Source organism: Dipodomys ordii, unplaced genomic scaffold (assembly GCF_000151885.1).
Source record: "Dipodomys ordii isolate 6190 unplaced genomic scaffold, Dord_2.0 Scaffold1, whole genome shotgun sequence".
Classification (NCBI taxonomy): domain Eukaryota; kingdom Metazoa; phylum Chordata; class Mammalia; order Rodentia; family Heteromyidae; genus Dipodomys; species Dipodomys ordii.
Genome location: NW_012267217.1, coordinates 2,218,821 through 2,245,309, shown reverse-complemented (window position 1 = coordinate 2,245,309; position 26,489 = coordinate 2,218,821). Strand labels below are relative to the sequence as shown.

At 38.1% G+C, this 26,489-nt stretch overlaps 1 protein-coding gene across 1 annotated transcript in view; it reads right to left on the bottom strand.

Moving 5' to 3' along the window:
• Rnf219 (ring finger protein 219) overlaps positions 1–26,489 on the bottom strand; it is a 162,029-nt gene that overhangs the window by 5,645 nt on the left and 129,895 nt on the right. The window contains exons 5-8 of the mRNA XM_013008864.1: positions 15,406–15,541; positions 12,661–12,752; positions 10,171–10,419; positions 6,478–6,566 (exon numbers count right to left, since the gene is read on the bottom strand). Of these exons, the coding sequence (XP_012864318.1) occupies positions 6,478–6,566; positions 10,171–10,419; positions 12,661–12,752; positions 15,406–15,541 (566 nt within the window). The remainder of the gene's footprint in view (positions 1–6,477; positions 6,567–10,170; positions 10,420–12,660; positions 12,753–15,405; positions 15,542–26,489) is intronic.

The window sequence follows — 26,489 nt, the reverse complement described above, 5'->3', positions numbered from 1 at the left end:
CTCCTCTTAGCCCTACCTCACCTCTTGCAAGTACTAAATTCTAGAACCTTATTTTGTTGGACTTGACTTAGTCTTTCTAAAGAATTATACTATTTGAGCTCTCCATGGAGTCTATTATACTTCAGTTCATTCATTTGTAAATGCTTACATACCACCTGATATGTTTACTTATAGATTTACAGGCACATTTTAGGTACCACAACTAGGGAAATCAAACAAGACTACAGTAAAGACACCAGCACAGCCATGTTCACTGCAGCACTATTTACCGTAGCCATGGTTTGGAATCAGCCCAGATTCTGCTCAATGGACAAATAGATTAAGAAAATGTGGTGTATATACACAATGGAATTTTACTAACCCATTAGAAAGAATGGTATTGTATCATTTGTAAGGAAATGGAAAGATTTGGAAAAAATTGTACTAAGTGAAATAAGCCAAACCCAAAGAAACAAAGGTGTATCAGTCTTATATTAAGACAGTGCCATCCCACCACAAGATAAGTAAGCTAAAGGTATCTTAATCCTCATTTACATATAAGTATTATGACAATTACTATCTTACTAAACTAAATGCATTATATACCTCTGCCATTATTTTTGCCTGAAAGAAAAAGCAAGATATATAATGAAGTACAACTTTTATGCAGGCTTAACATTCTATACAGATCTATCAAAGAAAAAATCCATTTTCACTTTAGTCAAGAGAGACTAAAAATAGATAAGAATTTTGACAATGACATTAAGGGATTTAATTACCCAAGATACCTATATTAAATTTAGCAAAAGGCAATTTAAAATACAGAGAAAAATTAAAATATAGGAAAAATATTTTTATGGGATGAGACAATGTAAGAGCTTCTTTAGCTTTGGGTTTTAATACTTTCTTATTTATACTAATTCCAGTTATTTCCAGAGAACATAGTATTAAATGAAGCAATGCTACAGCAAACCAGAGGGATTTCTAAAACCATTTACCATACTTCCTTTTCCTGAGCAAATTTCAAAATGGGGTATTTTTGTAAACATTCCATTAGAGACCAGAAGGCTTTGATTTTCAAAGTAGCAGTGACGGCCAAAGGCTTCATTATGCAGAGAACACTGTAGAGCAGTTTGGGAGTATTTGCAACTGATACTGGAAGTGTAACCTGCCAGAATCTCACAGAAGCTTAAAGGGTTTTTCACTCTGTAAATGTAAACAGAAATATACATTCTGGATAAGAGAAAAAGATAAGGGCTCCCCTTGTCCAAACAGCTATGGAAGTACAAGACTAAGTCTCTTCGAGACAAGAAAGTCATACAGATAAAATCTGAGGCCCTACAACTATAGTAAGAAAGAGCATCTCTAAAAGTACACTATTCCCAAGACAACATTTTTTCCATAGTTCATCACACTGAAAGAACTAGATGTGACTGATGAGGGTCAGAAGAAAATAAATGATAAAAAAGAATATATACCAGAACCAAGTATCAAAAGAACTAGGCTCTAGTACTATGCTGCTGTAACTAGTTGTGGATCCTTAGCTGCTCTGGTAAGCAAGCAGTAAGGTTACAACACAGATTCAAAGTGCAGAAACACCAGTTAACCCAACAAACTGGCTCAAATTCCAGTTAATTACATTAACGATAAGTAACTTCATGAGGTGAAGTTTCCACATCTAGCTTTTCAGCCCATCCAAAAGTACATAGATTACTTCTTTCATAGTCAGTCAGTAATTGGTCACTGTGCATCTACTATGCCATTAACAGAAAGAGAGCAAAGTGTTTTAGCTGTGCTGCTTCCTGGTTTCTAGTGAAAAAACAATAAGACATTTAAAAAAGTAGACAAGCAAGAAACAGAAATGGCCAACAAAGATGAAGGTGTAGCACAGAAATGAAAAGTGTTAATGCTAGAAGTGAAATTAGAATCAGACGAAAACGCAGTTGTGAGAAAAAGAGCTACTGAAATATTACAATGACATTCCATTTAAGAGACTAGATTTGCCAGGGGAACTTAGAGGCAAACCTATCAACAGAGATGAGAATAGCAACTGCTATGCTTTGGTGAAAAGAATGAAGAAATCTAGAGGAAATGACAGGTGGACCAGGAAATAACAACAAACAAAAAGAGTGCATAATAATTCATATGGAGTGATTTATTATTAGTCAGTAATCTCTCTGATAGTCAGGTTGCTCAGTAAGTTGCTTAGTAAGTTGCATGTATTATAAGCATCTATAATATCTTATCAAAACAATAAAGACAAGGTGACAGAAAATTGCAGCAACTGTCTACCACCAATTAGCTGAATATCCAGAATTGGGCCCTGCAGGCAGCCAAAGAGCCTGAGCACACTGGGCTGTCACAGTCTGGCCCCAGGGTATCATCAACCTCCCCTGACAGTCTACAAATTCCCCTTCTGGGAAAACCAAAGGGCATAGTAGAATCAGTCATCAGATCAGGCTGAGGTTAAATACCAGGAATCATCAAGTGTGTCACAGAAGAATTGAGAGAAACACAGAAGCCAGAATAGGTCAAGAAGGGACAACAGTCAAAGCCAGCCAGACCAGCTCACTGATGAGGAAGAAGAAGTCTTAAGTCTCCTAGCTAGGATTACAAGCGTGAGCCACCAGAGCCTGGCTGAAGCTCAAAATCTTAACACGCTGATTAGTTCTTTTCAAGTGGCAGTATGAAATACTCTAGTATAAGGATACCTTTCCTTAGCAGGGGTCCAGAGGACTACACATATACTCATACACACACACACACACACACACACACACATCCATATATATATATATATATATATATATATACATACACATACACCACATCTATATGCATAGCTATATTATGTGTGTATATAAATATATATATACATGAACATTAAACAATACTAGTGTCAATAGTTAGAAGATTAACTGGATGTGACAATCATAGAACTGACAGGTATACAACAAAATTATTCAGACAATGGGTATAACTACAAGTACTATCTGTCTATGGAAATCATGAAATGCCTCACCAATGAAAGTGACATCTGGGTTTGATTTTAAACAATGAATGAGAATTAATTAGGAAGACAAAAAGAGAGGCCACTAGAGATTGCCGGAGAAGGTAAGGAAGAGGCATGAATAAGATAAGGTACAGTATGGCATAAGGCAGTGTCGGTCCAGTGATAAATTCAGCATATGGGGGGGAGGGAGGGACAAGTCACAGCAGAGGCCAGAGGGTTAAGCTGAAATCCTATAGCTAAAAGCATCGCATACTACAAAAATGTGAGTTTAATATGGAGGTAATAGGGACACACTAAAAGATATTAAGCAGGGGAGTGAGATGAGGATATTCTATTCAGGAATTCAGGTAACAATACAGCAGAAATTCAAGAGTTTGTCATGGGGAGGAAAACAAGGTAAGCAATCAGAAAGTTGTTACTATAGGAATAATGTAGGCCTAAACTAGTGGGAATGAAAAGAAAACAATCACAGGAGAATTTAAAAGAAGTAGATTTACAAAAACATTCTAACCAACAAGCTATGGCATGAAGTGAGAAGCAGTGCTGGAGAAACTAAGACTGAGGTTTGTAACTGGATAAATAGCATAGCCATTAGGAAGGAAAGGAAGAAGGAAAGAGGATAAATAGTGTTTTGTGAGATGAATGAGGATAATGGATATGATCATTCCTCTCGCCTCAACTTCTTTTCTACTGCAGATTCCACCAAGGACAACAGATTATTTTGATAAGTCTATCAGTAACATATTTTTTATTCACATTTTACATAAAGAAAATAATGACACTAAGAAGCTAAGTAATTTACCCAATATTGTTTACTTGTTTATTTGCATAGTCAACAAACATTTATCAGGTACCTCTCAGGCACTGGAGTTTTGGAAGAAAAAAAGACAAGCAGCAAAGTTCTTACTCCTGTGGAGATTAAGAGTTTACCTAGGGTAATGGACAACAAACAGGTCAAGCAATTAATGTACATACAATTTTAGTGGGATGAGCGCTATAAAAACTACGATACTATAACATTGGTTAACTCTGAACTCTGTTAGATGTGCATTTCAAATTTAACTCTGATTACAACTTGTAAGTTGGACAATCATTAGCTTCATTTCATAGAAGACAAAAACTTGAGATACAGAAGAATGAAATATCATTCCCATATCAGGGAGATAGTAAGGAGACAGAAGCAGTATTTAGTCTAAGGAATGTGGATTCAGAGCCTCTGTTCCTATTAATACTCAACTGCTTCCCTGAAGCATGATTCCATTAGTAATTTATCTGAAGAAAAAATGAGGGGACAGGAAGTGATGAAGGGGAGGACTGTTTTCCATGGAATGAACAGCAGATGACCCTGTGAATGGGCCATAAAGGAAGGGGATGAGGGAGGGCGGGGGTGGGGGGGGGAGGGGGAGGAGAGAAACAAACTCTAGAGTGCCATGAGCTGGCAGAGTGAGAATGAGATGACACGGAAGAAGGTATAGACTGGCTTGTAGAGTCTGGATTTCATTTTAGGAAAACCTTGGTCAGTTTCAGGAAAAGATTTAAACAATTTGTTCTATAATATTAAAGAATTTTGAATATGGTAAAAAAAGAATTGGAAAGACAAGGACCAAGCAGAAAAAATTCAAGTCAGGTGCCAGTGGATCACACCAGTAATCCTAGTCATTCAGGAGACTGCAACTCAGTGGATATTGTCTTGAAGCCAGCCCAGACAGAAAAATGGGAGATTCCAGCTCTAGTTAATAAGCAGAAAAGGCCAGACTGGAGTCAAGACTCAAGTAGTAGAGGGAGAAAATGGTCCACATTCTTGAGATCAAGGCCCCAGAGTTAAAGTTCCAAGTATGGAAATGTCAGTCCTGGGGCTTGAACTCAGAGCCTAGGTGCTATCCCTTAGCTTTTATGTTCAAGGCTAGTACCCTATTATGTAAGCCAAAATTATACTTCTGGCTTTTTAGCAGTTAATTGGAGATAGAGTCTCACAAACTTTCCTGTCCACAGACTGCAATCCTCAGGTCTCAGCCTCCTGAGTTGCTAGGATTCCAGGTGTGAGCTACCACAGCCTGGCTTTACTTTGAAATTCTTGAAATTTTGTATTTTTTTTCTGTATAAATAGAAGTGCTCTCCAATGAACCATATCTGGGTATTTTCAGCTGTGGTCAGCTTCTCTTTAAATCCCACTAGGGTTTGGTGATACAGAGTAAACAAGGCTATAAATCAAATGAAATGCATTTTATACCTCAATGCATTGCAAATTGATCTGGAATAAAACAGGTCAGCTCAAATCACTTTTTAAGTGAAGCTGTTCCCTTCTCATGAAGGGAAAGAATGGAAGGTGAACATGGCAAATCATGCAGTTATATTAGATTCAGGTATGTTTATTTGCAAGTAGATAGAGGCTGGGTAACTTCAGATGAAGTTCTTGATGGAAGGCATGGCTATTTAAAAACATACATCCTTGTGATTGGCATTAACTCTGAAGCATGGTGGGCAACTTTTCAAGAAATAAAAGCTACAAGCAAAATAGCTTTAGTTCCATTCAGCCTGCTGTGGGAAATGGCTAATGGACAAGCACTACTATGACTGGCAAGGCGAGCTGCCAATAAATGATAGGAACGGAGACTCAAACCACCACATAACAGCAACACTTCCTAAGTTTATTTCACTAATTTGTCAAAGTAGGACATTATCTGAAATGAAGGGAAAATGAGGGTGGAGAGCACAGGGGAAGGAACTACTGAAAAGCAAAAATCTATGCCTTTTCTACTAATTAGTAATCTTTGCTTTGTGTAATTATGGTTTACATCTATCCTTTCCTTATATCATATTCCTTTTACTGGAGGCAACTTTTCCTTCTTTCCAAATGATAAGCAAACACCTCTTTGTGGTAGAATAAATTTCTATTGTTTATTGACACTTTGTCAGTTTCCAAGAGAAAGAAATTAAGTCTAGTGGCCAGATAAGAACACTGCAGTTCTGATACACCAGCCTTCAGAACGTCTGTCACTTAGATGTAAAGCCAAATGAAGGTTCTCCTGTTTGAGGTGACATACAGCAATCCTCTTGATAGAGAAGGAAGAGGAGTAAGATTAAATCTTGTCTTCAACTGAAAGAAAGATTTTTTTTTTTGGGTCCGGTCGTGGGGCCTGAACTCTGGGCCTGGGCACTGTCCCTCAGCTCTTCAGCTCAAGGCTAGCGCCCCACCACTTGAACCACAGCACCACTTCTGGCTTTTTTCCTTTTGCTTATGTGGTGCTGAGGAATCAAACCCAGGGCCTCAGGCATGCAAGGCAAGCGCTTCTACCACTGAGCCAACTTCCCAGCCCGTGAAAGAAAGATTTTTACCAGTAACACAAAACACACAGTGGACTTTTAGAGATAAGACATTGTGTTGGTTTAAATAAGAAGAGTGAAAAGAAAAAAACAAAACAGCACAAACACATGATCTAGTCTAGTCCAGATATGAAACATCGCTCTGTGAGCAAAATACATACTTCTGGGGTGATCTGTTATCAACTTCAGCCTTCAGTCGTAAATTCTCCCTCACCAGGCTGCCATTTTCCAATTTCAGTTTTTTATTTGCCTTAAGAAAAAAAAAAGTTGAAATAATTAACACAAAGTAAAATACAAGTGCCTTGTAAAAATTACAACATAAGCCATCTGCAGTTTTTAAAGCAATAACTATCAGAAAACTAAATACTAAAACATGGCCTTTAGAAACTTAAAATCACCACTGGGAATAACACATGAAACTCAGAACACAACTAAGCATTTAAATCCATATTCCCCAAGCACTTTTCAGATCTCCTATCCAGGGAAATAAATAAAAGTTAGATACAGACATACACATTTTCTTTTATATAACAGAAGGCTAAACAAGGTGATATTATACCAAATGCAACTATGTACACACTAATGTTCAAGTTTATCTCTTGAGATATCAGACTTATTCCTTAATTATTTGAAAATACTTTTTCTAGTAATAACTATATGCTTATTTGTTTTCTTTTTTTCAGAAAGCTTTCCTAAGTCTCTGGCTCACAAAAAATGGAGCATTTTTCTAAGAAATTCCATGGATTCTCCCTTGGTTTATTTTATTTTATTGAAAAGGTAGTAAGCAAAGGGGTTACAGTTACTTAAGTAAGACAATGAGAATATTTGTTTTTAATCACTGATATGCCCAATCTCTCATTATCACCCACTTACCCTTTCCTATTCCCCTCTTCCCCAAGTTGTAATGTTCCTATCAAACAGAATGTCAAGTGAGTATCAGTGTTACTTTGTTTCATCCCTTATCTTGTTGTTTCTGTGATTCCCTTTCCTTGCCACCTATTGCATAATCTTAAATGCAAAACTTTTTTCCTTGAGTGTATCTAAAAATACCTAAGAACACACTAACGGCTAGAAAATCAGCTCAACATAGTGAGGCATACCTGTAATATGAGCACTTAGGAGACTCAGAAAAGAGTTTCAATTTTGATGCCAGCCCGAATTATAAAACAAAAATGAAAACAACCAAAAACAAATGAAAAATGAAAATTCAATCTCACTCACTTGACAAGGGAAATTCTCTGTGTGTGTGTGTGTGTATGTGTTTTGTACTAGCCTTGGGGCTTGAACTCAAGACCTGGGCTTTAGTTTTTCACTCAAGGCTGGTACTTTATCACTGGAGCCACAGACCCTCTTCAGGCTTTTTACTGGTTAATTGAAGATAAGAATCTTACGGACTTCTCTGTCAAGGCTGGCTTGAATGATGGCTCTCAGATTTGAGCCTCCAGGATTACATGCAAGACCTACCAGGGTCCAGATAAGAAAAATTCTCTGATTAGTTTACAAAGTTAATGAGTCACAAGAATAACTGAAAAAAAGATTTAAGCTGGGCACCGGGTGGCTCACTCTTGTAATCCTAGCTACTCAGGAGGCTGAGATCTGAGGATCACAATTCAAAGCCAGCCCAGCAGAGAAGTCCCCAGGAGACTCCTACCTCCAATAAACCACTCAAAAAACAGAAGTGGTGCTATGGCTCAAATGGTAGAGCACTAGCCTTGAGCACAAAGAGAGATGCTCAAGGATAGCTTCCAGGCCCAGAGACGACCAAAAAAAAAAAAGGGGGGGGGGCCTTAAACCAAGAAATCTTAAAAATGTAATTTTAGAAATGTGAACAATGCTTATTAACTTCCAGACCTTCTGATTGTATTACTTACCCATCTACATGCAAATACATCATAATGGTCACAAGAGTGACATTCTTTTGTGCATGAAGTCTATCACCCTTAGGCTTAACCACCTCTTCGTGGTGGTACACCACCCTTAGGCTTATCCACCTCTCCATGAAGGTACACCAACCAGAACTATGGAGGGTTAATTCTTTAAGTGACTGATAAACATCATTACTGTTCCTCTGAAGACACAAAGACAGCCATTTACTTCCTCACACTTACAGACAATGAATTAAGCTTTCAAGCATGGCACCATAAAGGGAGGCACTTAGTGAACCATTTTTGATGATGGCAACAAACTTAAATTAGAAACTCATTTGATTTTCAACCCTCTAATCCTGATACGTATTGCTATCACTATGTTTCAAGGTCTCTCACCAATCCTGTGGCTTTCAATACTTCTCATTATGTGCTGGGTAGTTCTTCAACTATCAGAGGTATTTTCAAGTTCATGAGAGTTAGGTGAGTAAGGGGTACAAAGATGCAGAGTTCTGCCTATTTATTGTACCTAAAACAGTAATAAAGACTTCAGGTATTCTGCAATCGCAACTCTGATTGGGTTAAGGTACCAGCCTCACGATAGTTAAAAACTCACCTTGTCCAGGAAAACATTTTGCTCTCAAGTAGTACTTTATTCTTCCTCTCATGTTCCTGTATTTGATTTATAGTATGCCATTATTTTGCACTCCACATTTGAGATTTTTTTTCTCTGTGGTCCATATTTTCTTATTCATTTATGCTCTGGTTTATAGTCTATTACCCAATACCATCACTAGGCATTCAAAATGGATTTAATAAATATTACAAATAGTTCTTCAGTACTGAATTTAAAGCTCTGCTTTATGTACTATTCTTTTACATAGATTCCCTATACTACATCTATGAGCCCTGGTTACTTTTCAAATAGAGCCTCTTGCCTAAAACTCCCCCCACCCCCCACCCCGCAATTGTATTACTATGAAGGAGACTATACAGAACTTACTGATGGCTGAGAGGTATGAAAATTGAAGGAGAAAATACAAGATTGATAAATACTATAAATTCTCAGTTGACCTTCTTATTGTTCTCTTGTCTTCTGACAAACCACACATTAAGGTTTAAGGTTGGCCAGCAATACATTAGAAACTTGTAACAAACAATACAATTCTGTGTGTGGTTCCTTTTTTTTTCCCCCCGAAAGAATCTTCTCCCTCCTCTCATCTTGGTCCTTTATTTAGTGAAGATCTGAGAGCCAAATACAGAGACTACTAATGATTTAGTAATTAAACACAAAATTAATCTTTTAAGAGAATGCAGATAGCCTGAATGTGTTGTAAAAAGGCTGAGTATTACAAACCATCTCATCCAACACAACTTTACTCCAGGGCAGATAAATCAGAAGTCAAGCTAAAGGTTGGTCTCATAAGGCACAATACTCTTTTGGATGAAACAGTCTAAAGAAGGTTCTCAAAAGTCATTTAACTTTTAACTGTGTAGAATCTTAAACATCAGATAATAATAGTGATAGAAAAGGTATGGTCAAAACCTTTTCTTAATAGGTAAGGAAATGGGTATGTGTTGCTTTATGTACAGAAGGCCATCACTGTATAAGCTTTAAAAGGGCTTAGGGCAAACCACAAAAGGGAAACAGAAACATGTCCTTTAAATTGATGTTACTCTTCCAGAAGATGCAGTCTCATATAGAAGCACTATACAGTCTCCAATTATAGTCACAAAATGGAACTACCTGATAGTTCCTGGCAGCTAGTGATATTTGATGAGAAAAAGTTTTCCTATTGCATACAAATGATCATCCAGGGATTTCTGCTGTTCTCACACACATATTTTAAGGATGAGTCAAGATAATGGGGCTATTCATACTTTCAAAGTGCTTAAAATATTATGGAATTAAAAAAAAACATTTAAAAAAACAATTCACAACTAGCCCAATGACCGACAAAAATAACAACAAAAATCATCACAACTTACCTCTTTTAATTTATCCACATCATCTTTTACTTTTTCATAGATTTCTTTAGCTGTTCTGAGTTTCTTCTTCCATTCTTCTGTAGTATCTTGGCCAGTTTTATGTGGAGTATCTGTAACTGGCTGTTTGTCTTCATTTTGATTGCCTTGCATCAAGGTCAAAGGATCCAGAATAGACTTGATCTGTGACTCCAAGCTGAGATTTTTACTTTTAAGTTCTTCTACCTCTTTCTGCAAACAATCTATTTCATCCTGGAAAAATTATCACAGTCACTAGAGAGACATGGACATTAAACACATTAACACACTAAAACAAAGCTAGAATGCTTTTGAATTTTATATTCAATTTTCTGTATATGTATATATATATATATATTCTTTACATTTCATAACAGTTTTGTAAGGACAAAGGGAATACTGTTCAAAATTTCAAAATACATCCCAACTCTAATAACAACCAACATTTATGGTGCTGGTAAATGAATTCAATGATAATTGTGGTTTTAAAAATAAAAATGTGCCAGGCACTGGTAGCTCATACCTGTAATCCTTGCTACTTAGGAGGCTGAGATCTGAGGATGGAGGCTCAAAGCCAGTCAGGACAGGAAAGTCTATAAGACTCATCTCCAATTAACCACCAGAAAACGGGAAGTGGAGCTATGGCTCCAAGTGGTAGAGCACAAGCTTTGAGCAAAAGAGCTCAGGGGCAATTTGTAGGCCCTGAGTGCAATAGCTGAACGTGGGAGTTAGAACCCTTCTATGTTCATTTATTTATAAAAGATATGTTACCTTAAACTGAGATTGCTCAAAAATAACCTCAAAAACTTTTAGAAAACAAGCTTGAAGCTGGGCGCCAGTGGTTCATGCCTGTAATCCCAGCTACTCAGGAGGCTGAGATCCGAGGATCGTGGCTCAAAACTAGCCTGGGCAGGAAAGTCTATTGTGAGACTCATCTCCAATTAACTGTCAAAAAGCCAGACGTGGAGCCATGGTTTAAGTGGTAGAGTGCTAGCTTTGAGCAAAGAAGCTCAAAGGACAGTGCTCAGGCCCTGAGTTCATGCCCTAGAACTTGAGAAAAACAAACAAAAAACAAAGCAATGCCAAAAGGGTTAGAGGAGTGACTCCAGTGGCAGAACACCTGCCTACTGATTTAAGCCCCAATACTACTGGACAGCAAGAAAAAATAAACTCCAAATGCTAGTGCTACAGTCTGAATGGCCCTCCTAAATTCAAGTTGAAATTTAATTGTCATTGTGACATTAAAAGATGAGACCATTAAGAGATGTTTAGGCTATAAGCCGCTGCCTTCAAGATTTAAGTTAATGATGTTATCTTAGAAATGAGCTAGTTATCAGAGAGATCTCCTGATGGGGTTAATTCTTCCCTTGTGGGCTCAGTTGCTCTAGTTCTTTCTTGCCCAGTTGTTTTCCACCATAGGATTATGCAGCACAAAACTCTCACCAGATGCTGGCACAATGTTCCTGGATTTTCCTGTCTCCAGAACCATGAGCCAAAATCAATTTCTGTTCACTATAAATTGCCCAATCTAGAGTGTTCTGTTACAGCAACAGAAAGCAGATGGCGATAATTACTGATTTCTCAAAGGGTTAATCTGACTAGTATATACGTCAAGTATTATATAAGTCATAGAGTTACTGTCATAGTATATACTACTTTAAATAATTCACAGTATTAAATAGCAGTATAAAATTGTTTTTAGTTATACAATACATAGCACATGCAGTTACGTATTCATATATATGAAGAACACATAGATAAATAAACATTTATTCAATCAAATATTTATGCTTTAATGCCTTTCGAAAAAATTCTGAGGTAGCTCACAAGTACATAGTTTAACATAAAGACATTCTGTATCAAAACAGGAGATCAATAATATCCTTCCTTTAGTCTCAGAATGACAGCTGGGCTTAATGTTTAATATATATAATATATGTATTTATATTTATATATATTCCATTAGCATGAATTTATTTGGGAAAATTCCACCCTCATGTCAAATCGGCATGCTCATTTACCTTTAGATAACTTGGAAACAGCATTTTTCACAGTGAAATCTGTGCGGATAGCTGACATAAGCAATGTTTACTGTAACAGAATCAGTGAGGCTTGTAATCATCAGTGAAATTATAGACAGGAACAAATGGTAACTATGGATTCAGATGGACTTGCACAAGAGGGAGTAAATACAAATCATCACCTCTGTAGTAGAGGGAGATATTTTAAATTACTGAAAAAGAAAAGAAACAAAAGGAAATGCTTCTACTTTTCCCTTTTCTCTGGGAGTTTTATTCTCCATGTATTTGCTATTAAAAGTAAAGAAAGAGGAAAAAAACAAGAACTTGTATTTATTAAGGTATTTTTTAAACTGGCATTTAAAACAAGGTTTCACTGGATGTCTAGGGACTGAGCTAATTCAGTTTTACCTGAAATTCATTGCTGACATCATTTTAAACTTTAATTCTTGTTTACCTCATATTCTTTATGGAGTAACTCGAGCCTAGTTTTCCGAAGATGCTTCCTGACTGTATGGCTTAGCATAGGTTCACTTTCACTTGTTCCTCCTATAGGGGGGAAAATTCCTAATTTTTATTCTGATTTTTGCAGGAGAATAAATATGAACTTTCTTTATTGCCTTATGTAGACATGAGAAATACATAAGAAATAGTTTCAGTAAAATATACTGTGTTTACTTCTCTATACATTTTGTTAGACTCTATACATTTTGTTAGAATGAATTCAATATAGAAAAAGGGCTGGGAAGGTGGCTCAGTGGTAGAGCACTTGCCTTGCATGCTCGAGGCCCTGGGTTGGATTCCTCAGCACCACATAAGAAAAAAAAAGCCGGAAGTGGTGCTGTGGCTCAAGTGGTAGAGTGCTAGCCTTGAGCTGAAGAGCTGAGGGACAGCGCCCAGGCCCAGAGTTCTGGCCCCACGACCGGACCCAAAAAAAAAGAAAAAAGAAAAAGGCTATATATAATTATTCCATTTGGACTGGCAAATCTGAAAACTAAATGACGTCCAATAATAAAACCAATAACTATACTGTATTTAGCTAACAGACTATATAAAAACTATATATATCTCATACATACATTAATATGTATTATATTCAAACATGATTTGCTTCTGGTAATACACCTTAAAAACAATGTGCATTTCACATTGTTTTCACATTCCAAATTATGCAAATATTACAAATCATGGCTTCAATTTTATATTCATTCAATCTAAAGTTTTTCTGAGAACTGATCACTTATACTGTGGTTGCCTTCTTTGGATTTCATAGTGCCATGATAGTAAAAGCATTGTATAGATCTTTTTCAGTATATTTTACCCAAATGCAAGGATGGATGAAACTAGTTTAACTGACAAGAGTTTATGAAATATCACTTAGATATGAGCAAATGAAAGCATGTAATAAAAAAGGAGAAAAAACATTCCAATCATTTTAATTATCAAAGCTCTTATTCTACATAGACCTCACGCTTTGGTGAAGGTCAGATGGCAAAAGCGTGGAGACAGAGAGGTTTCTCTGTAATGATCCCAGCAGAATGTTAGTCCTCTACTAACTTCTCCCTGAACCCAAGAGAGAAATCTTGGAGCCAACTTTGACAATTTTGGATCTTTTATTTTCAAAGCCTCACTACTTCTTTTGCTCCCTAGTTTGTATTTTCCTTTCCATTTCCATTACAAAAATCTCATTTAAGTCAATTTCTCCTAATTTTAGGCTATTACAATGTCTTGTTAAGTTTTCTGGGAGGTGTTTTCTATGCATGGCTTATCACACATTCAATGTTTATTGAATTAATGGCTTGTTAACATTTGAATGTGTCCTAAAGCAAAAACAAACATTGCTTTAATTTCTGTAATCTAAAAGAAATAATGTACATAAGTAGAATAAAACACTAAAAAGTATCTTTAAATGTTTTCTTTTTCCAAGACCTTCGAGTTCAAATTTTAACTCTTTCTTACCTGCATTAGTTTGCCATTAGTTTTGTGTGTGTATGTGTGAATACTGGAGCTTGAACTCAGGGCCTGAGTGCTGTTGGCTTTTTCCCTCAAGATTAGTGCTCTACTACTTGAGCCACAGATCTATTTCTGATTTTTTTACTGGTTAACTGGAGATAACAGTCTCACAGACTTTCCCTCAATGCTCAAATCTCAGCTTCCTTTGTAGCTGGTATGAGCCACCAGCATCTGGATAATTTTTTTTTTAATCCTCAATCCAGTTCTACATTCTCTTACCTACGTATATTCATTCTATCTCTCTCCAAGTCCAATCTATGTATCCCTCCCTGAGCAACAGTTCTAAAGCACACCTCAGATACCACTCCCTTGCTCACAACAATCATGCCCTCCTCATCCTTCTTCCTATCCGTACAGCAAATCCTTGATTTAGCTGTCATTCAAGGTTCTCTAAAATTTCAATTTACCTTTTCAGCCTTTATTTTAGTAATCAGATCCAAATTATAGTGCTGGTAATGTCCAAAACCATGCTGTTTTCTAATATCCTAACTCTTATTCATGATTCATTTCACTGCATAAATTGCCCTCTTTAATTTTAGTAGTTGAATGGCTAGTGGAAAGGCCATCTATTTCATGAAGCCTTTTGCAATGCTCTTTTCCTTCCTAGCATGTGTTTGCTTTCCCATTTCCATTACAAAAATCTCATCTACAGACTGCACTTGCCTGTAGTTCTAGCTACTCAGGAGGCTTAGTTCTGAGGATCCTCGTTCACAGTAAGCCCAGGTAAAAAAGTGCATGAGACTCATATCACCAACTAACCAACAAAAAGCCCAAAGTAGAGGTATGGCTCAGGTTGTAGAGCTCCTGCCTTGACAGAAAAAGCTACTGTGCCAGGCCAACCCCCAATACTGGCACAACAAAAACAAACAAACAAATATTTTTTGCCTAAACTCCTGAGCCTTCCCAGCCCTTCTTTTCACTGTAGCAACTGATAACTTTACTTCTGCTCACATGCAGTTTCTACTGGAATGTCAGTTCCACAACCTTTAAGGATTATTTCTCTTGTGATTTCTTAGATTACTTTTGCCCTTCAGTTGCCCTATATATACATCACACAAATTACCAATTCATTCAATATTATGTTGATCAAATAACATCACTGCAAACTATCTACACTGGTCTTCCCCCATACAATCATTACTTGTAGATGGCATCAAATCTATTGTGCTTATATAAAATAGACTCTTACCAATGATCTCTTTGCAAGGATTTTCAGGAGTGATGGGGACTCTGCAAGCTGGACACTGGCCATTATTCTTCAACCACAAATCGATACAAATAGAACAAAACACATGGTGGTTGATGCATATGACAGGCTGGCGTACCTTTGAAAACAGAAACTTACTCTTAGTACAGGACAATAGTCACAGATTCCTAAAAGGGTTCAGTTTAGAGTGACTTGCTCCTCTGAAGTACAGCAGAGTAGATGCTTAAGAGGAAACACATAAGACGTAAAAATGCTACTTTTGTTGACCACATTGTCACTTATATATACTTAACAGAGATGAGAACTAATATAGTTTGTCTTGAAGACTAAAACTCTGAAATTTTATTCTGTAAACATTCATGATCAGGTAAAAATCTGCTGTAAGTTTCCATGAAGGCTGAGGTATTATCCTACTTTATACTAGAATTATAGAATGGCAGAAAACTAGGAAAATTTTAAAACATTTTCTCAGTCATCCAGCTGGTCACTTAAATCCTCTCCTCAATTTATTCCACTATATCACAAAATAAGAACAAGCAGCTAATAAGTGCTGACATCTGCCAGGCGTTCAGTGTCATATGTCCTGGCCAAAAAAATCAAGAGTGAGTCAAGTCTTGAAGGAATGATTAGTTCCCATGAGAGTTGGTTGTTATAAAAGACTGAGCTGGTGCAGGGTGCTGGTGGCTCATGCCTGTAATCCTAGCTACTATGGAGGCTGAGATCTGAGGATTGTGGTTCAAAGCCAGCCCCGGAAGGAAACTCTGTGAGACTCTTATTTTTAATAAGCCATCAGAAAACCGGAAGTGGTGCTGTGGTCAAGTGGTAAAGCTCTAACCTTGAGCTGAAGAGTTGAGGGACAGAGCTCAGAATCAGAGTTCAAGCCCCATGACTGACAAAAAAAAAAAAAAAAAAAAGTCAGCCTGGCCTCTTGATGCTCCTTTTTTTCTTTTTCTTTTTTTGATGGTCATGGGGCCTGAACTCTGGGCCTGGGTGCTGTCCCTCAACTCTTCAGCTCAAGGCAAGTGCTCTACCACTTCAGCTACAGTGCCACTTCTGGCTGTTTCTGCTTATGTGGTGCTGAGAAATCGAACCCAGGGCCTCATGCATGCAAGGCAAGCGCTCTACCACTGAGCCACCTTCCCAGTCCTCTTGATGCTCTCTTGCTTCCTGTCTCACCAAACCCTCAACCACACTCTTGTACACACCCCCCGCATATGATGCTATACTGACACAGGCCATGATGAGACCTTATGACACCATGCTGCTTGGACTTTTCAGTCACCAGAATTATCTAGGGTCAGGTATTTTGTTAGAGCAACACAAAATGGACTAAGAACCTCTTAATACAAATTCCTCAAAACCACACAAATTAAAACAGTCCAAAAGGCATGAATTCAAATCTCAAATATTTTAAAATGTAAACATTAACGGTGAAAGATATATAGACATAAATCATATACACCAATCCTAGACTCCATTTGTTAATTGTTATTTATGTATGTTTATATTAGTTATACAAGGGGGATTATCACTGTTACATTCCTACATTTACAGTATATTCCTGGATCCCCTTTTAAACAAGAACAAATAACAATACCTTATATTTACATCCTATTTTACAAACTGCTTTCAGATACACATATTCTCTCTTTCATTCTTTCTTTCTCATATACAACACAACCACCCTGTGAAGTAATCACAGTAAAAAAACACTTTATTGTGCTGGGTTGAATGTTTTGGTTGTAGTGTTTCAATAGGAAGAAAACAGAACAGAGGATATTCTTGTAACATGCAGAATTTTAGCCAAATGCGGAAGTCAAACTTGAGCCAATCATATTTCCTCAAATGAGCACATTATAATACATATAAGGCAAATGCATAGAGTAAATGCTAACTGCCACCAATTATAGCACTTAATTTTCTCTTGACACCTAAGTAGCCCGGATATGTGGTGGGTGTGGAGCATTCTTAACCACCGATGAGTTCAGAATGCAACCTGGGGAACTCAGGTGTGGCCAAATGGAGCACTGGCCTTGACTTAAGTGAGCCATGCTAAGGTCAAGCCCCAGATTCAGACTTCTAAAGACTCTTACTCATTCCTAAGACTCTAGTACCTACAAATTAACTTAGTAATATTTAGTAGATTCTCAATAGAAGTTTGTAGAATGAGTTAACTATTAAGATACGATGATACATTCTGTTATGGCTCTCTCCACAAGGGAAGTATTTATTGCTAAATTTATATTATTTGAAAAATATTAAGGCATTATTCTAATCGTAATATTTTTTCAAGTGGCATAAATTAAGCAATAAAACAAACCAATACAAAAATACTGAGACTTTCATTGGACACCAACAATACGTTTTAATGACAATACTAAATAGGGCCCTTCTGTGCTAAGGACCACCTTGGAAGACAAATGGAAAGCAGAGTAAATACAGGGGGAATGAAGTAGCAGACAGCCCCACCAAAAACTACTTTCTTGAGAGAAAAATACGTGCACTGTTCTATACCTGGCTTAGAAAAGGACAATGAATATTCATTAATTTGAAAGTCCCACCCTCCATGAAGTCACGGGTGCATGGGTGCTTGTGACAGGTAGGTAACCACTGAAGTCTCACTGTAAGGAGCCCTCAAGTCTCAGATTGGCTTTCTAAACATTCTGGTGCTCCCTTGATTATGAACATTGATCTAAGAAAACTAAACAGAGAAGGAAATTAAAGAGGAATTTAAATTTTCTCTTGAGAAAACCTAGCTCCAATTTATTCTGGTAAATGAGTTTACAAGCTGGGTGCTAGCTCTGAGTTTTGTAATCTAGCTATTTGGGAGGCTGAGGTCTGAAGATTGTGATTTGAAGCCAGTCTGGGCAGTAAAGCCCATGATACTCTTTTTTGGGGATATATATATATATGTATTTTATTATTATTATTTTTAAGTAGTTGTAAAAGGAGTTGCCATTTAACAAAGCGGATCTTGATCAATGTCACCCTATTCAACAACACCCATCCCTCCCTTAGCTACCCCTTCCTTCTGCCTTCAGAATTTTGTAGGATGATTGTCTGCATTTTCCCCCTTCTTCATCTGTCTATCCCTTCCCTCTTTTTTCTTTTTGGTTGGTTGTGGGGCTTGAACTCTGGGCCCAGGCACCGTCCCTCAGCTCTTCAGCTCAAGGCTAGCATTCTACCACTTAAGCCACTGCACCACTTCCAGTTTTCTGGTGGTTAATTGGAGATAGGAGAATGACAGACTTTCTTGCCCTGGCTGGCTTTATACCATGATCCTCAGATCTCAGCCTCCTGAGTAGCTAGGATTATAGACGTGAGCCACTGGCACTACTAGGCCTACTCCTTCCCTCTTAACCCCATCCCAACCCTTCCCAGTAATTTCGGGTGTTTTATTTTGCCAAACTTTTTATTTTGCTTTCTAAGGAATTACACTATTTGAAGCTTCACTCAAATCTACCCTATTTCCATCTATCCCTTTGTATACACTTGCATATCACCCAACATATTAACTTATGAGTTTGTATTCTTATCTCCAACTAATTACCAAAAAAAGCTGGAAGTGGAGCTTTGGCTCAAGTGATACAGCACTAGCCTCAAAGGATCTCAGGGACAGCATTCAGACACTGAGTTCAAGCCCTAAGACTAGCCTGTGCATATGCACGCGCACACATATACACATTTGACAAAATTAATTTTAAAACAACAAAAAACCTCAAAGGCAATGAACTATAATGTCTTAAACTAATTTTCCAAAGTGCTTCTACCAGGAATGAATGCTCATAAGTGTCCAGTAGCATGTTGTTACAAAACACAGCCACATGTATTCTGCAGCTTCTCACCTCCAAACAGATTTACTTTACACTCCCAAATTTAAAAAGCTAGGCTAAAGAAGGAAAAGTTATCACCTTTGATTAGTATCTACTGTAGTAACAATGATTTAATTTACTATGGAGATGGAAACCCAATAGGACATTGAGACAATGAAAGACAAAGTAAAGACAGAATACTGAAAACTCCTTCTATTTTTGAAGGAAGGCAATGAAAAAAACTCAGAAAGAATATCAGTGATGGAAGTAGAGACATTATGGTCAGAGGTAGCAAAATTCTTAAAACGTTAGAGAAAGGGACCCAGAGTGTAAAATTTGGCTTATATAAGGGTGAAGATCTGTGCTCTTTTGAAACAGGTGTGTGTATATGTGTGTGCATGCGTGTGCAAACAAATACAAAGGAGTTAGAAGAACTACTGGAGAAAAAGATGAGAAAATCTGTCTTCCAATGATCCCAGTTGCTTATTTGTGTCATCAAACATGAAGTGAGAGAATCAGCTAAAAGTGCAGTCAAAGTGGAACACAGACTTGAGAAAATGAGAAGAAAGCAGGTATTTTTTTTTTGGGGGGGGGGGGGGAGTCTGGTCACGGGGCCTGAACTCTGGGTCTGGGCGCTGTCCCTCAGCTCTTCAGCTCAAGGCTAGCGCTCTACCACTTGAGCCACAGCGCCACTTCTGGCTTTTTTCTTTTTGCTTATGTGGTGCTGAGGAATCGAACCCAGGGCCTCATGCATGCAAGGCAAGCACTCTACCACTGAGCCACCTTCCCAGCCCGAAAACAGGTATTTTGAATAGTGACAAAGTTGAGTTTATTGGGGCTGTACAGCAAGACTGCTCACATTGTTGAGTTCCTATTTGAGGTCTGTGGTTTTGAATGCAAAGAAAAACCAATTAACATAGGTGTGTATTTTTCTTACCAATATTTGGCTGCTCAAGTTCAGGAAGGAAACAGATAAGTAGTTTGGTTTACCCAGAGTTGGGGTTTCGCCAAGGAGGAAGGGAGAGGGAAGGAACTGATGATAACACATGACCATGAATATTTCGGAAATGAGTACTTTTAAGTGGTCATGATGGCAGTGAGTCAATGAGAGTCAATGGACTGGTCTCAGTAAGGCTGAAGTGATGCTGCGGAAGGAGTGTGAGGAGAACAAGATCCCATCATGAGTTGCAGAGAGTCAATACATTGACTCTTCACAGGCACAAAGGTGTAAAGGTATAAATTTATTTCCAAGACCTCCTTTTGATTAGCAGCTCCTTGGTCTAACAAAGTATACGCAGGGAATTACTTCACAGGATGAATTTCTCTGTGTTCTACTGTCAAGGCACTATAGCAGTGGTTGACAGAGGCCCCACTACAACGTGTACTGGGTACCATGTGACCCAGTACAACTTGCCCTGAGACTATCCACATGATGCTGATTTGGCAAGCACACAGTCATGAAGGCTTCCACGGAGATTTCAAAGGCAATCCTGGGAGGCCAGGCAGTGTACAGTGGCCAAGCTAGGTTTTCTGTATGCAGGTCCTAATGTGAGAGATTATGTGAAGCTGTAAGACTGAAACCAAAGCTAATTAGGGACCACAAGATAGAAATGCCAGTAATATGGAATGTCTGTCTACCATTGTATCTTAGAAGTATGTAACTTAAAAAAATGTTGTTGTTGTTGTTTAAATTTACAGGGAGATTAGTTGGTTTTGTTGGCTAAGGCCCATTAACAATGTCATCCACTGGCGAATCACTTGCACTAAGATGCCTGTTGTTATTACTATCCTTGTGTTCAAGTTTTGAAACAGCTGGTTAAGGTGATTTGTAGATGGTGGTATAAATTTAGCTTAGATTAGAAATTTATAAAGGAGAAAGAACTACTAAAACAACTCATTTGTCATTTATCTGACTGTAACCTGCAGCAGTAAATATAAAGAACCAGCGACATAAAAAACAAAAACAAATCAAGTAGATTTTAATAAATCCCAAGACACAGAAACGACAATTTATCCATATTATTGCTTCTATTCAATCTACTCTCAAATGAGATCTGCAGCAATAAAACAGTACCCTTAAGAAATTAAAACAACAACAACAACATAGAAACACCAAAACAGCAAATGGCATCATGTGAGATTCCAAAGTTATCTGGACAGAACATGTTGAAGTGATATCCTAAGTTAAAATTATTCCCTAAGACTGACAAGAAAAAGGATGAGGAGGAAGAGGAAGCATGAGTAAGGTGTAAAAAGCAGGCTCTTCTCACTGAACAGATAGAAGAGTACAGTCTTTGGTGCACTTTTGTATTATTCTGTACTAAACTTTTGTATTATTTCATTTTATTTCTTCTATCTGAAGACAGTTCAATTTATTTTATTTTATTTGCTAGTCCTGCAGCTTAAACTCAGGGCCTAGGTGATATTCCTGAGGATTATAATCATGAGCCACTAGAACCCAGCCAATAGTTTAGTCTTAAGAGAAACTGACCGGCTGGGCACCGGTGGCTCACACCTGTAATCCTAGCTACTCAAAGGAGGCTGAGATCTGAGGTTCAAAGCCAGCCTGGGCAGGAAAGACCATGAGACTCCTATCTCCAATAAACCACCAGAAAACTGGAAGTGGTGCTATAGGTCAAGTGGTAGAGTGCTCACCTTGAGCTGAAAAGCTGAGGGACAGCACCCAAGCCCAGAGTTCAAGACCCATGACCGACCAAAAAAAAGAAAAAAAGACAAACTACATTTTTTTTCTTTTTGTTCCATGTAGAGGGGTGACCTGTATACTAGAGAATACTGAGCAATCAGTATCCCTGGGATCCGTCTACTAGACCCCAGTAGCACATCCCTGAGGACAATCAGAAATGTATTTATATATTGCCTGATGCCCTTGAGGGTCAAAAATCTACCTTCATCCCACCTAGAATTAACAGCCAAAGGTATTTCCAAGAAACTTCCCAAGTTAATGGTGTTGGTTGTATTAAATACATTTTCGGCTGTGGAAAATAATGATACAGGACAAGAAAATAATGATATGTTATAAATGACAGAGCCTAAATTTGTATTCAGTGTTATTCAAGGATAAAATCACCAGTTCTTTCTTCCTTGGAGCTGGTCTCATGAACAATAATTTGAGAATAAGAATATAGAGAATGTATACATAGAGAGAAAGAAGCAAGAGGCTGGGCACTGTTGGAGAAAATGGAGGTAACAAAGCTACAACTCAGCTTTGCCAACTGGTCCGGCAATTATTCTCAAAACAATTCCTCTGCCCTTTGGGCATCTTTGCTAAAGGCAATAGCCAATTTTGCCTTGTGGAGGAATATTATTTTTGAAAGAATATTATTTTTTGTACCTTGCTAAAACTTGATAGGTGTCCCTAGTAAGATTCAAAAGAACTGTTGTAGAGGAACGACTGTATAAAGACCCCACTAATTCAACCTTGGGCATTTGGAATTTTTTTCCTTTCTTTTCTTGCAGTATTAAGAATTTGAACTCAGAAACCTTGTTCTTGTTAGGCAGGCACTCTACTACAGGAACGACACAATCCAAGAACTTGCTATTTTTGTTATTTTTCAGGTAGAGCCTCTAGTTTCTGCCTCTTGTTTTTGGAATGCAAGGTTTCCGTCTTTATTTACATTTGCACTTAACTTGTTATCTCATAGTGAATTTCTCTTGGAATGATAAGATGTGTTGGACTTAAGCTTCTTGGACAGTGCGTATTACACAGGATAACACTAGTACCTTCTGAACATTTTACTGCTTTAATCATATGGTAAGAGAGAGAAACTTTTCTCCACGTTGTAGATAAGAACTCTGAGTACCAGAAAGGTTAGGTGATGTGCCCAAAGCTAGATTTTAAGGAGATGAGTCTGACTCCAAACAAATAAAATTCCAACTCCTATTCTGATCTACAGAAGCTTCTCTAACTTAACCTGTGCCTACTTAAGGATCTTATTAAATTGAAAGAGCAGTCCAACACATATAGAATATGGCCTGAAATCTGGCACTCACATAATTCCAAGGGCAGCCATGGATTTGACCTTTGGGCCATATTTTGAATAGCAAGGTCATTGTCTCTTCTTAACAATTTTGAGTCTTAAACTGCCTTCTTCCTGAACTCTGAGGGTTAAGTCTAACCATTAAACATACATTTGTAAATTACTTCAGCAGGTTAGAGAGACAATCATTTCATAATTTGAGAATTTTTACCATGTTGAATTGTGTTATATTTTCTTCATGAATTGTTATAAACACATCTTTTAAAGACATTAATGACAATTACTTGACTTTTGAAATATTGAAATAACCTTGAATAATAATCTTCAAAATCAGTACTTATTTTGTGTTTCAATTCTTATTTGTAGAGCATTCACAGAATAGGAAAAAATACAAAAATGGAAATAAAAATCACCCCAAATCTCCCCATTCAGAGATAATGTTACTGTATTGATGGATCTCCACAGTTTTTAAAACACGGTGAGGTACTTAGGATTAAATCCATACAATTCTCCTATCTACAACCTCTAGTGTAGCTGAGTTCATGTGCTAGCACAACTAGCTTATTAAATGAGATGAGGTCTTCATAACTTTTTGCTTAGGTTGAATCACAAGTCTCTGAATCTATACTTTCTGAGAAGCTTAGATTATAACATTAAAGCTACAATGCCTGGCTAGAATTTAAAACCTAAAACTAAAAATAAATTCTTGAACTACTTGACTCTAGAACTTTAAAACTGTAAGAATTAAGTTATCTAATAATGACATCTAAAAATCTGGGTATCTGTTCTTATGAAGGTCAAGAAAAGATAACCCATCTCCCCTCTCCTACCTTCCTCTCGATAAAGGGAATGTGTCTAGATAAACTGGAATCCTACTTATATAAATTATGTCAGCTATTATATAACAACACTGATAATTCTTAGAAAACCAACACTACTTAGTTAATTTTTAAGTCATGCATTAAGTATGTGAAAAAAATAATGTGACTTTATCCTTCAAGCTTTATTTGGAAAAAGAGATAAAAATATACAACTTATTTTCCACATGACAAATAACTTGTGACGACTACGTCCAAGGCTTATTCTTAATCCATTCTTGGGACTTGGAGGTACTGAGGAGTCATACTTGGGCTTACTCTACTCAGGTGGATGACTTTCTGACCAACAGTCCCCAGGAACAATGGTTAATTAATTTTGTCAAATCAGAGTGAGAACTTGACACTCATAAGGGTTTAAGGTAAGGAAGTGATAGTATTCCTAGCAGAAAAACAGCCAGTACTGGGGTAAGGGGTAAGCACCCAGATCGCCAGGAAATTTGTTTACTTTTCTGCTATTTTAGCCAGAAAGCTTGCCATTAATATCAAATAGAAACCCTGATACTGGGAAGCACAAAACTTGATCTCCTTCCAAATGAAAAGCACTTTATCTGGTACTCCACAACTATGGTAGGAGTGGGTGGATGAATAGCAGGAGCAGATTGGATTAGAAAAGTCAACAGTAATATGGAACACTGCTGGGATGTGCTCAGGCACGTTCCACAAGGGGAACATGGAAAGCATGGTTCCTGGAAAAATCTTGAATCCGCAGCTGGAAAGCCTGTCTCACTGCCCAAAGAAAAAGCTAACAGTTATTGAATAGCATGTGTGCCACCTTTTCTTTTTTTCGGGTCCGGTCGTGGGGCCTGAACTCTGAGCTGGGCTCTGCACCTCAGCTCTTCAGCTCAAGGCTAGCGCTCTACCACTTGAGCCACAGCACCACCTCCGGCTTTTTCTTTTTTTGCTTATGTGGTGCTGAGGAATCGAACCCAGGGCCTCATGCATGCAAGGCAAGCGCTCTACCACTGAGCCACCTTCCCAGCCCGTGTGCCACCTTTTATGCTAAACGTCACATATGTTTCAAGTAATCCTCCCTACAAGGAAGAGTTGGTACCATTGCCATTCCCATTTCACAGGTGAGGACATGGACTCTCAAAGAAGTTGAATGATTTGCCCAGGACCATATAAATAGCAAATGGCAGAACCGAGATTAGAACCCAGGGAGTGTGAATGAAGAATAAAATATTTCAATAAATATAAAAGTATTCTGTAATCTGCAAATGTCCCACTTCTCAATCCACTCACACATTATAAGAAATCCTCTTGAAGAAAAACAAACAACTAATGGTAGTCACACTGACCTCTATATCCTATTGGTATTCCTTTGATTAAATAGAAAACATATAGCTTTATTGAATCAAACAGGCAGAATATATTTCAATATAAAAAGACAACTTATGAACTCATGGAAACTAGATAGGTACAACTAAAAGTAAATTTCCTACACCAGGACACTTTTTATCAGTTTTAGGGCTAGTTTGGGGGGAAATTCACTTCCAGTTTAATACATGCTTCTGGGAAATCTGTCACATTTCTTCTCCCAGTAGCCATGCATGTAGGTAATGGCAGCCAATGTCAGTTCAAGTACCACCCTTGAGGAGGTCCATCCATGGTCTGCTCCAGTCAGAATGATGAACTCAACCGATTTACATTTGATTCTCACAGGTAGTTTACGTCCAATCTCGACTTCCTTCTAACTAATCTTGAAATCAGCAACGTGACATACTCAAAACACCTAAGGCAGGTGAACATATTGGCTGGCGGTGAAATCTTTGCTCGGTGAGGTTGCCATTCTCAATTCTAAGCCTGGGGCTGTCGTTTCAGGCTCCAGTAGTGGCCTACACACCCGGACACACCACAAACCTGATCAATCATTCAGAGTGGAAAACAAGAAACGCCAAACCACACAAAGCTGTACCAGCATCTATGCGGGTCGTGATCCACAGGGTAGAGGAATGCTCTTTCAAACACTGAATGGGAGGTCCGAACGGAAATGAAGGAGGGGAAGAGGAAAGCACGAGGACATTCAAAAACTCCATTGCTAATGGAGAACTACTTTCTCCACCACATGGTTTCGTAGTAAACACATTAGGCACCACGAGAATCCCAAAGAGAGAGACGGTAGTCTAGATCTCTGAAGGGGTCCCGACCAGGAGTGTAAAGGAACCTTCTCTCTCGTGCTGAACCCCACTCGGGGGTACAGACTATTTATTGTTCCAATTCCGACCCCAGAGCAAAAGCAATCCCCGAGGCCTCAGAGAGAAACGGACAAGATCTTAAAGCATTTCGCGTCGTGGGCCCCAGGATGGGGACACCGACGGCACCCGGGGGCCTCCGGCGAGGCTCCCGAGGGCTGCACGGCGCCCGGGCTGGCACCGGGG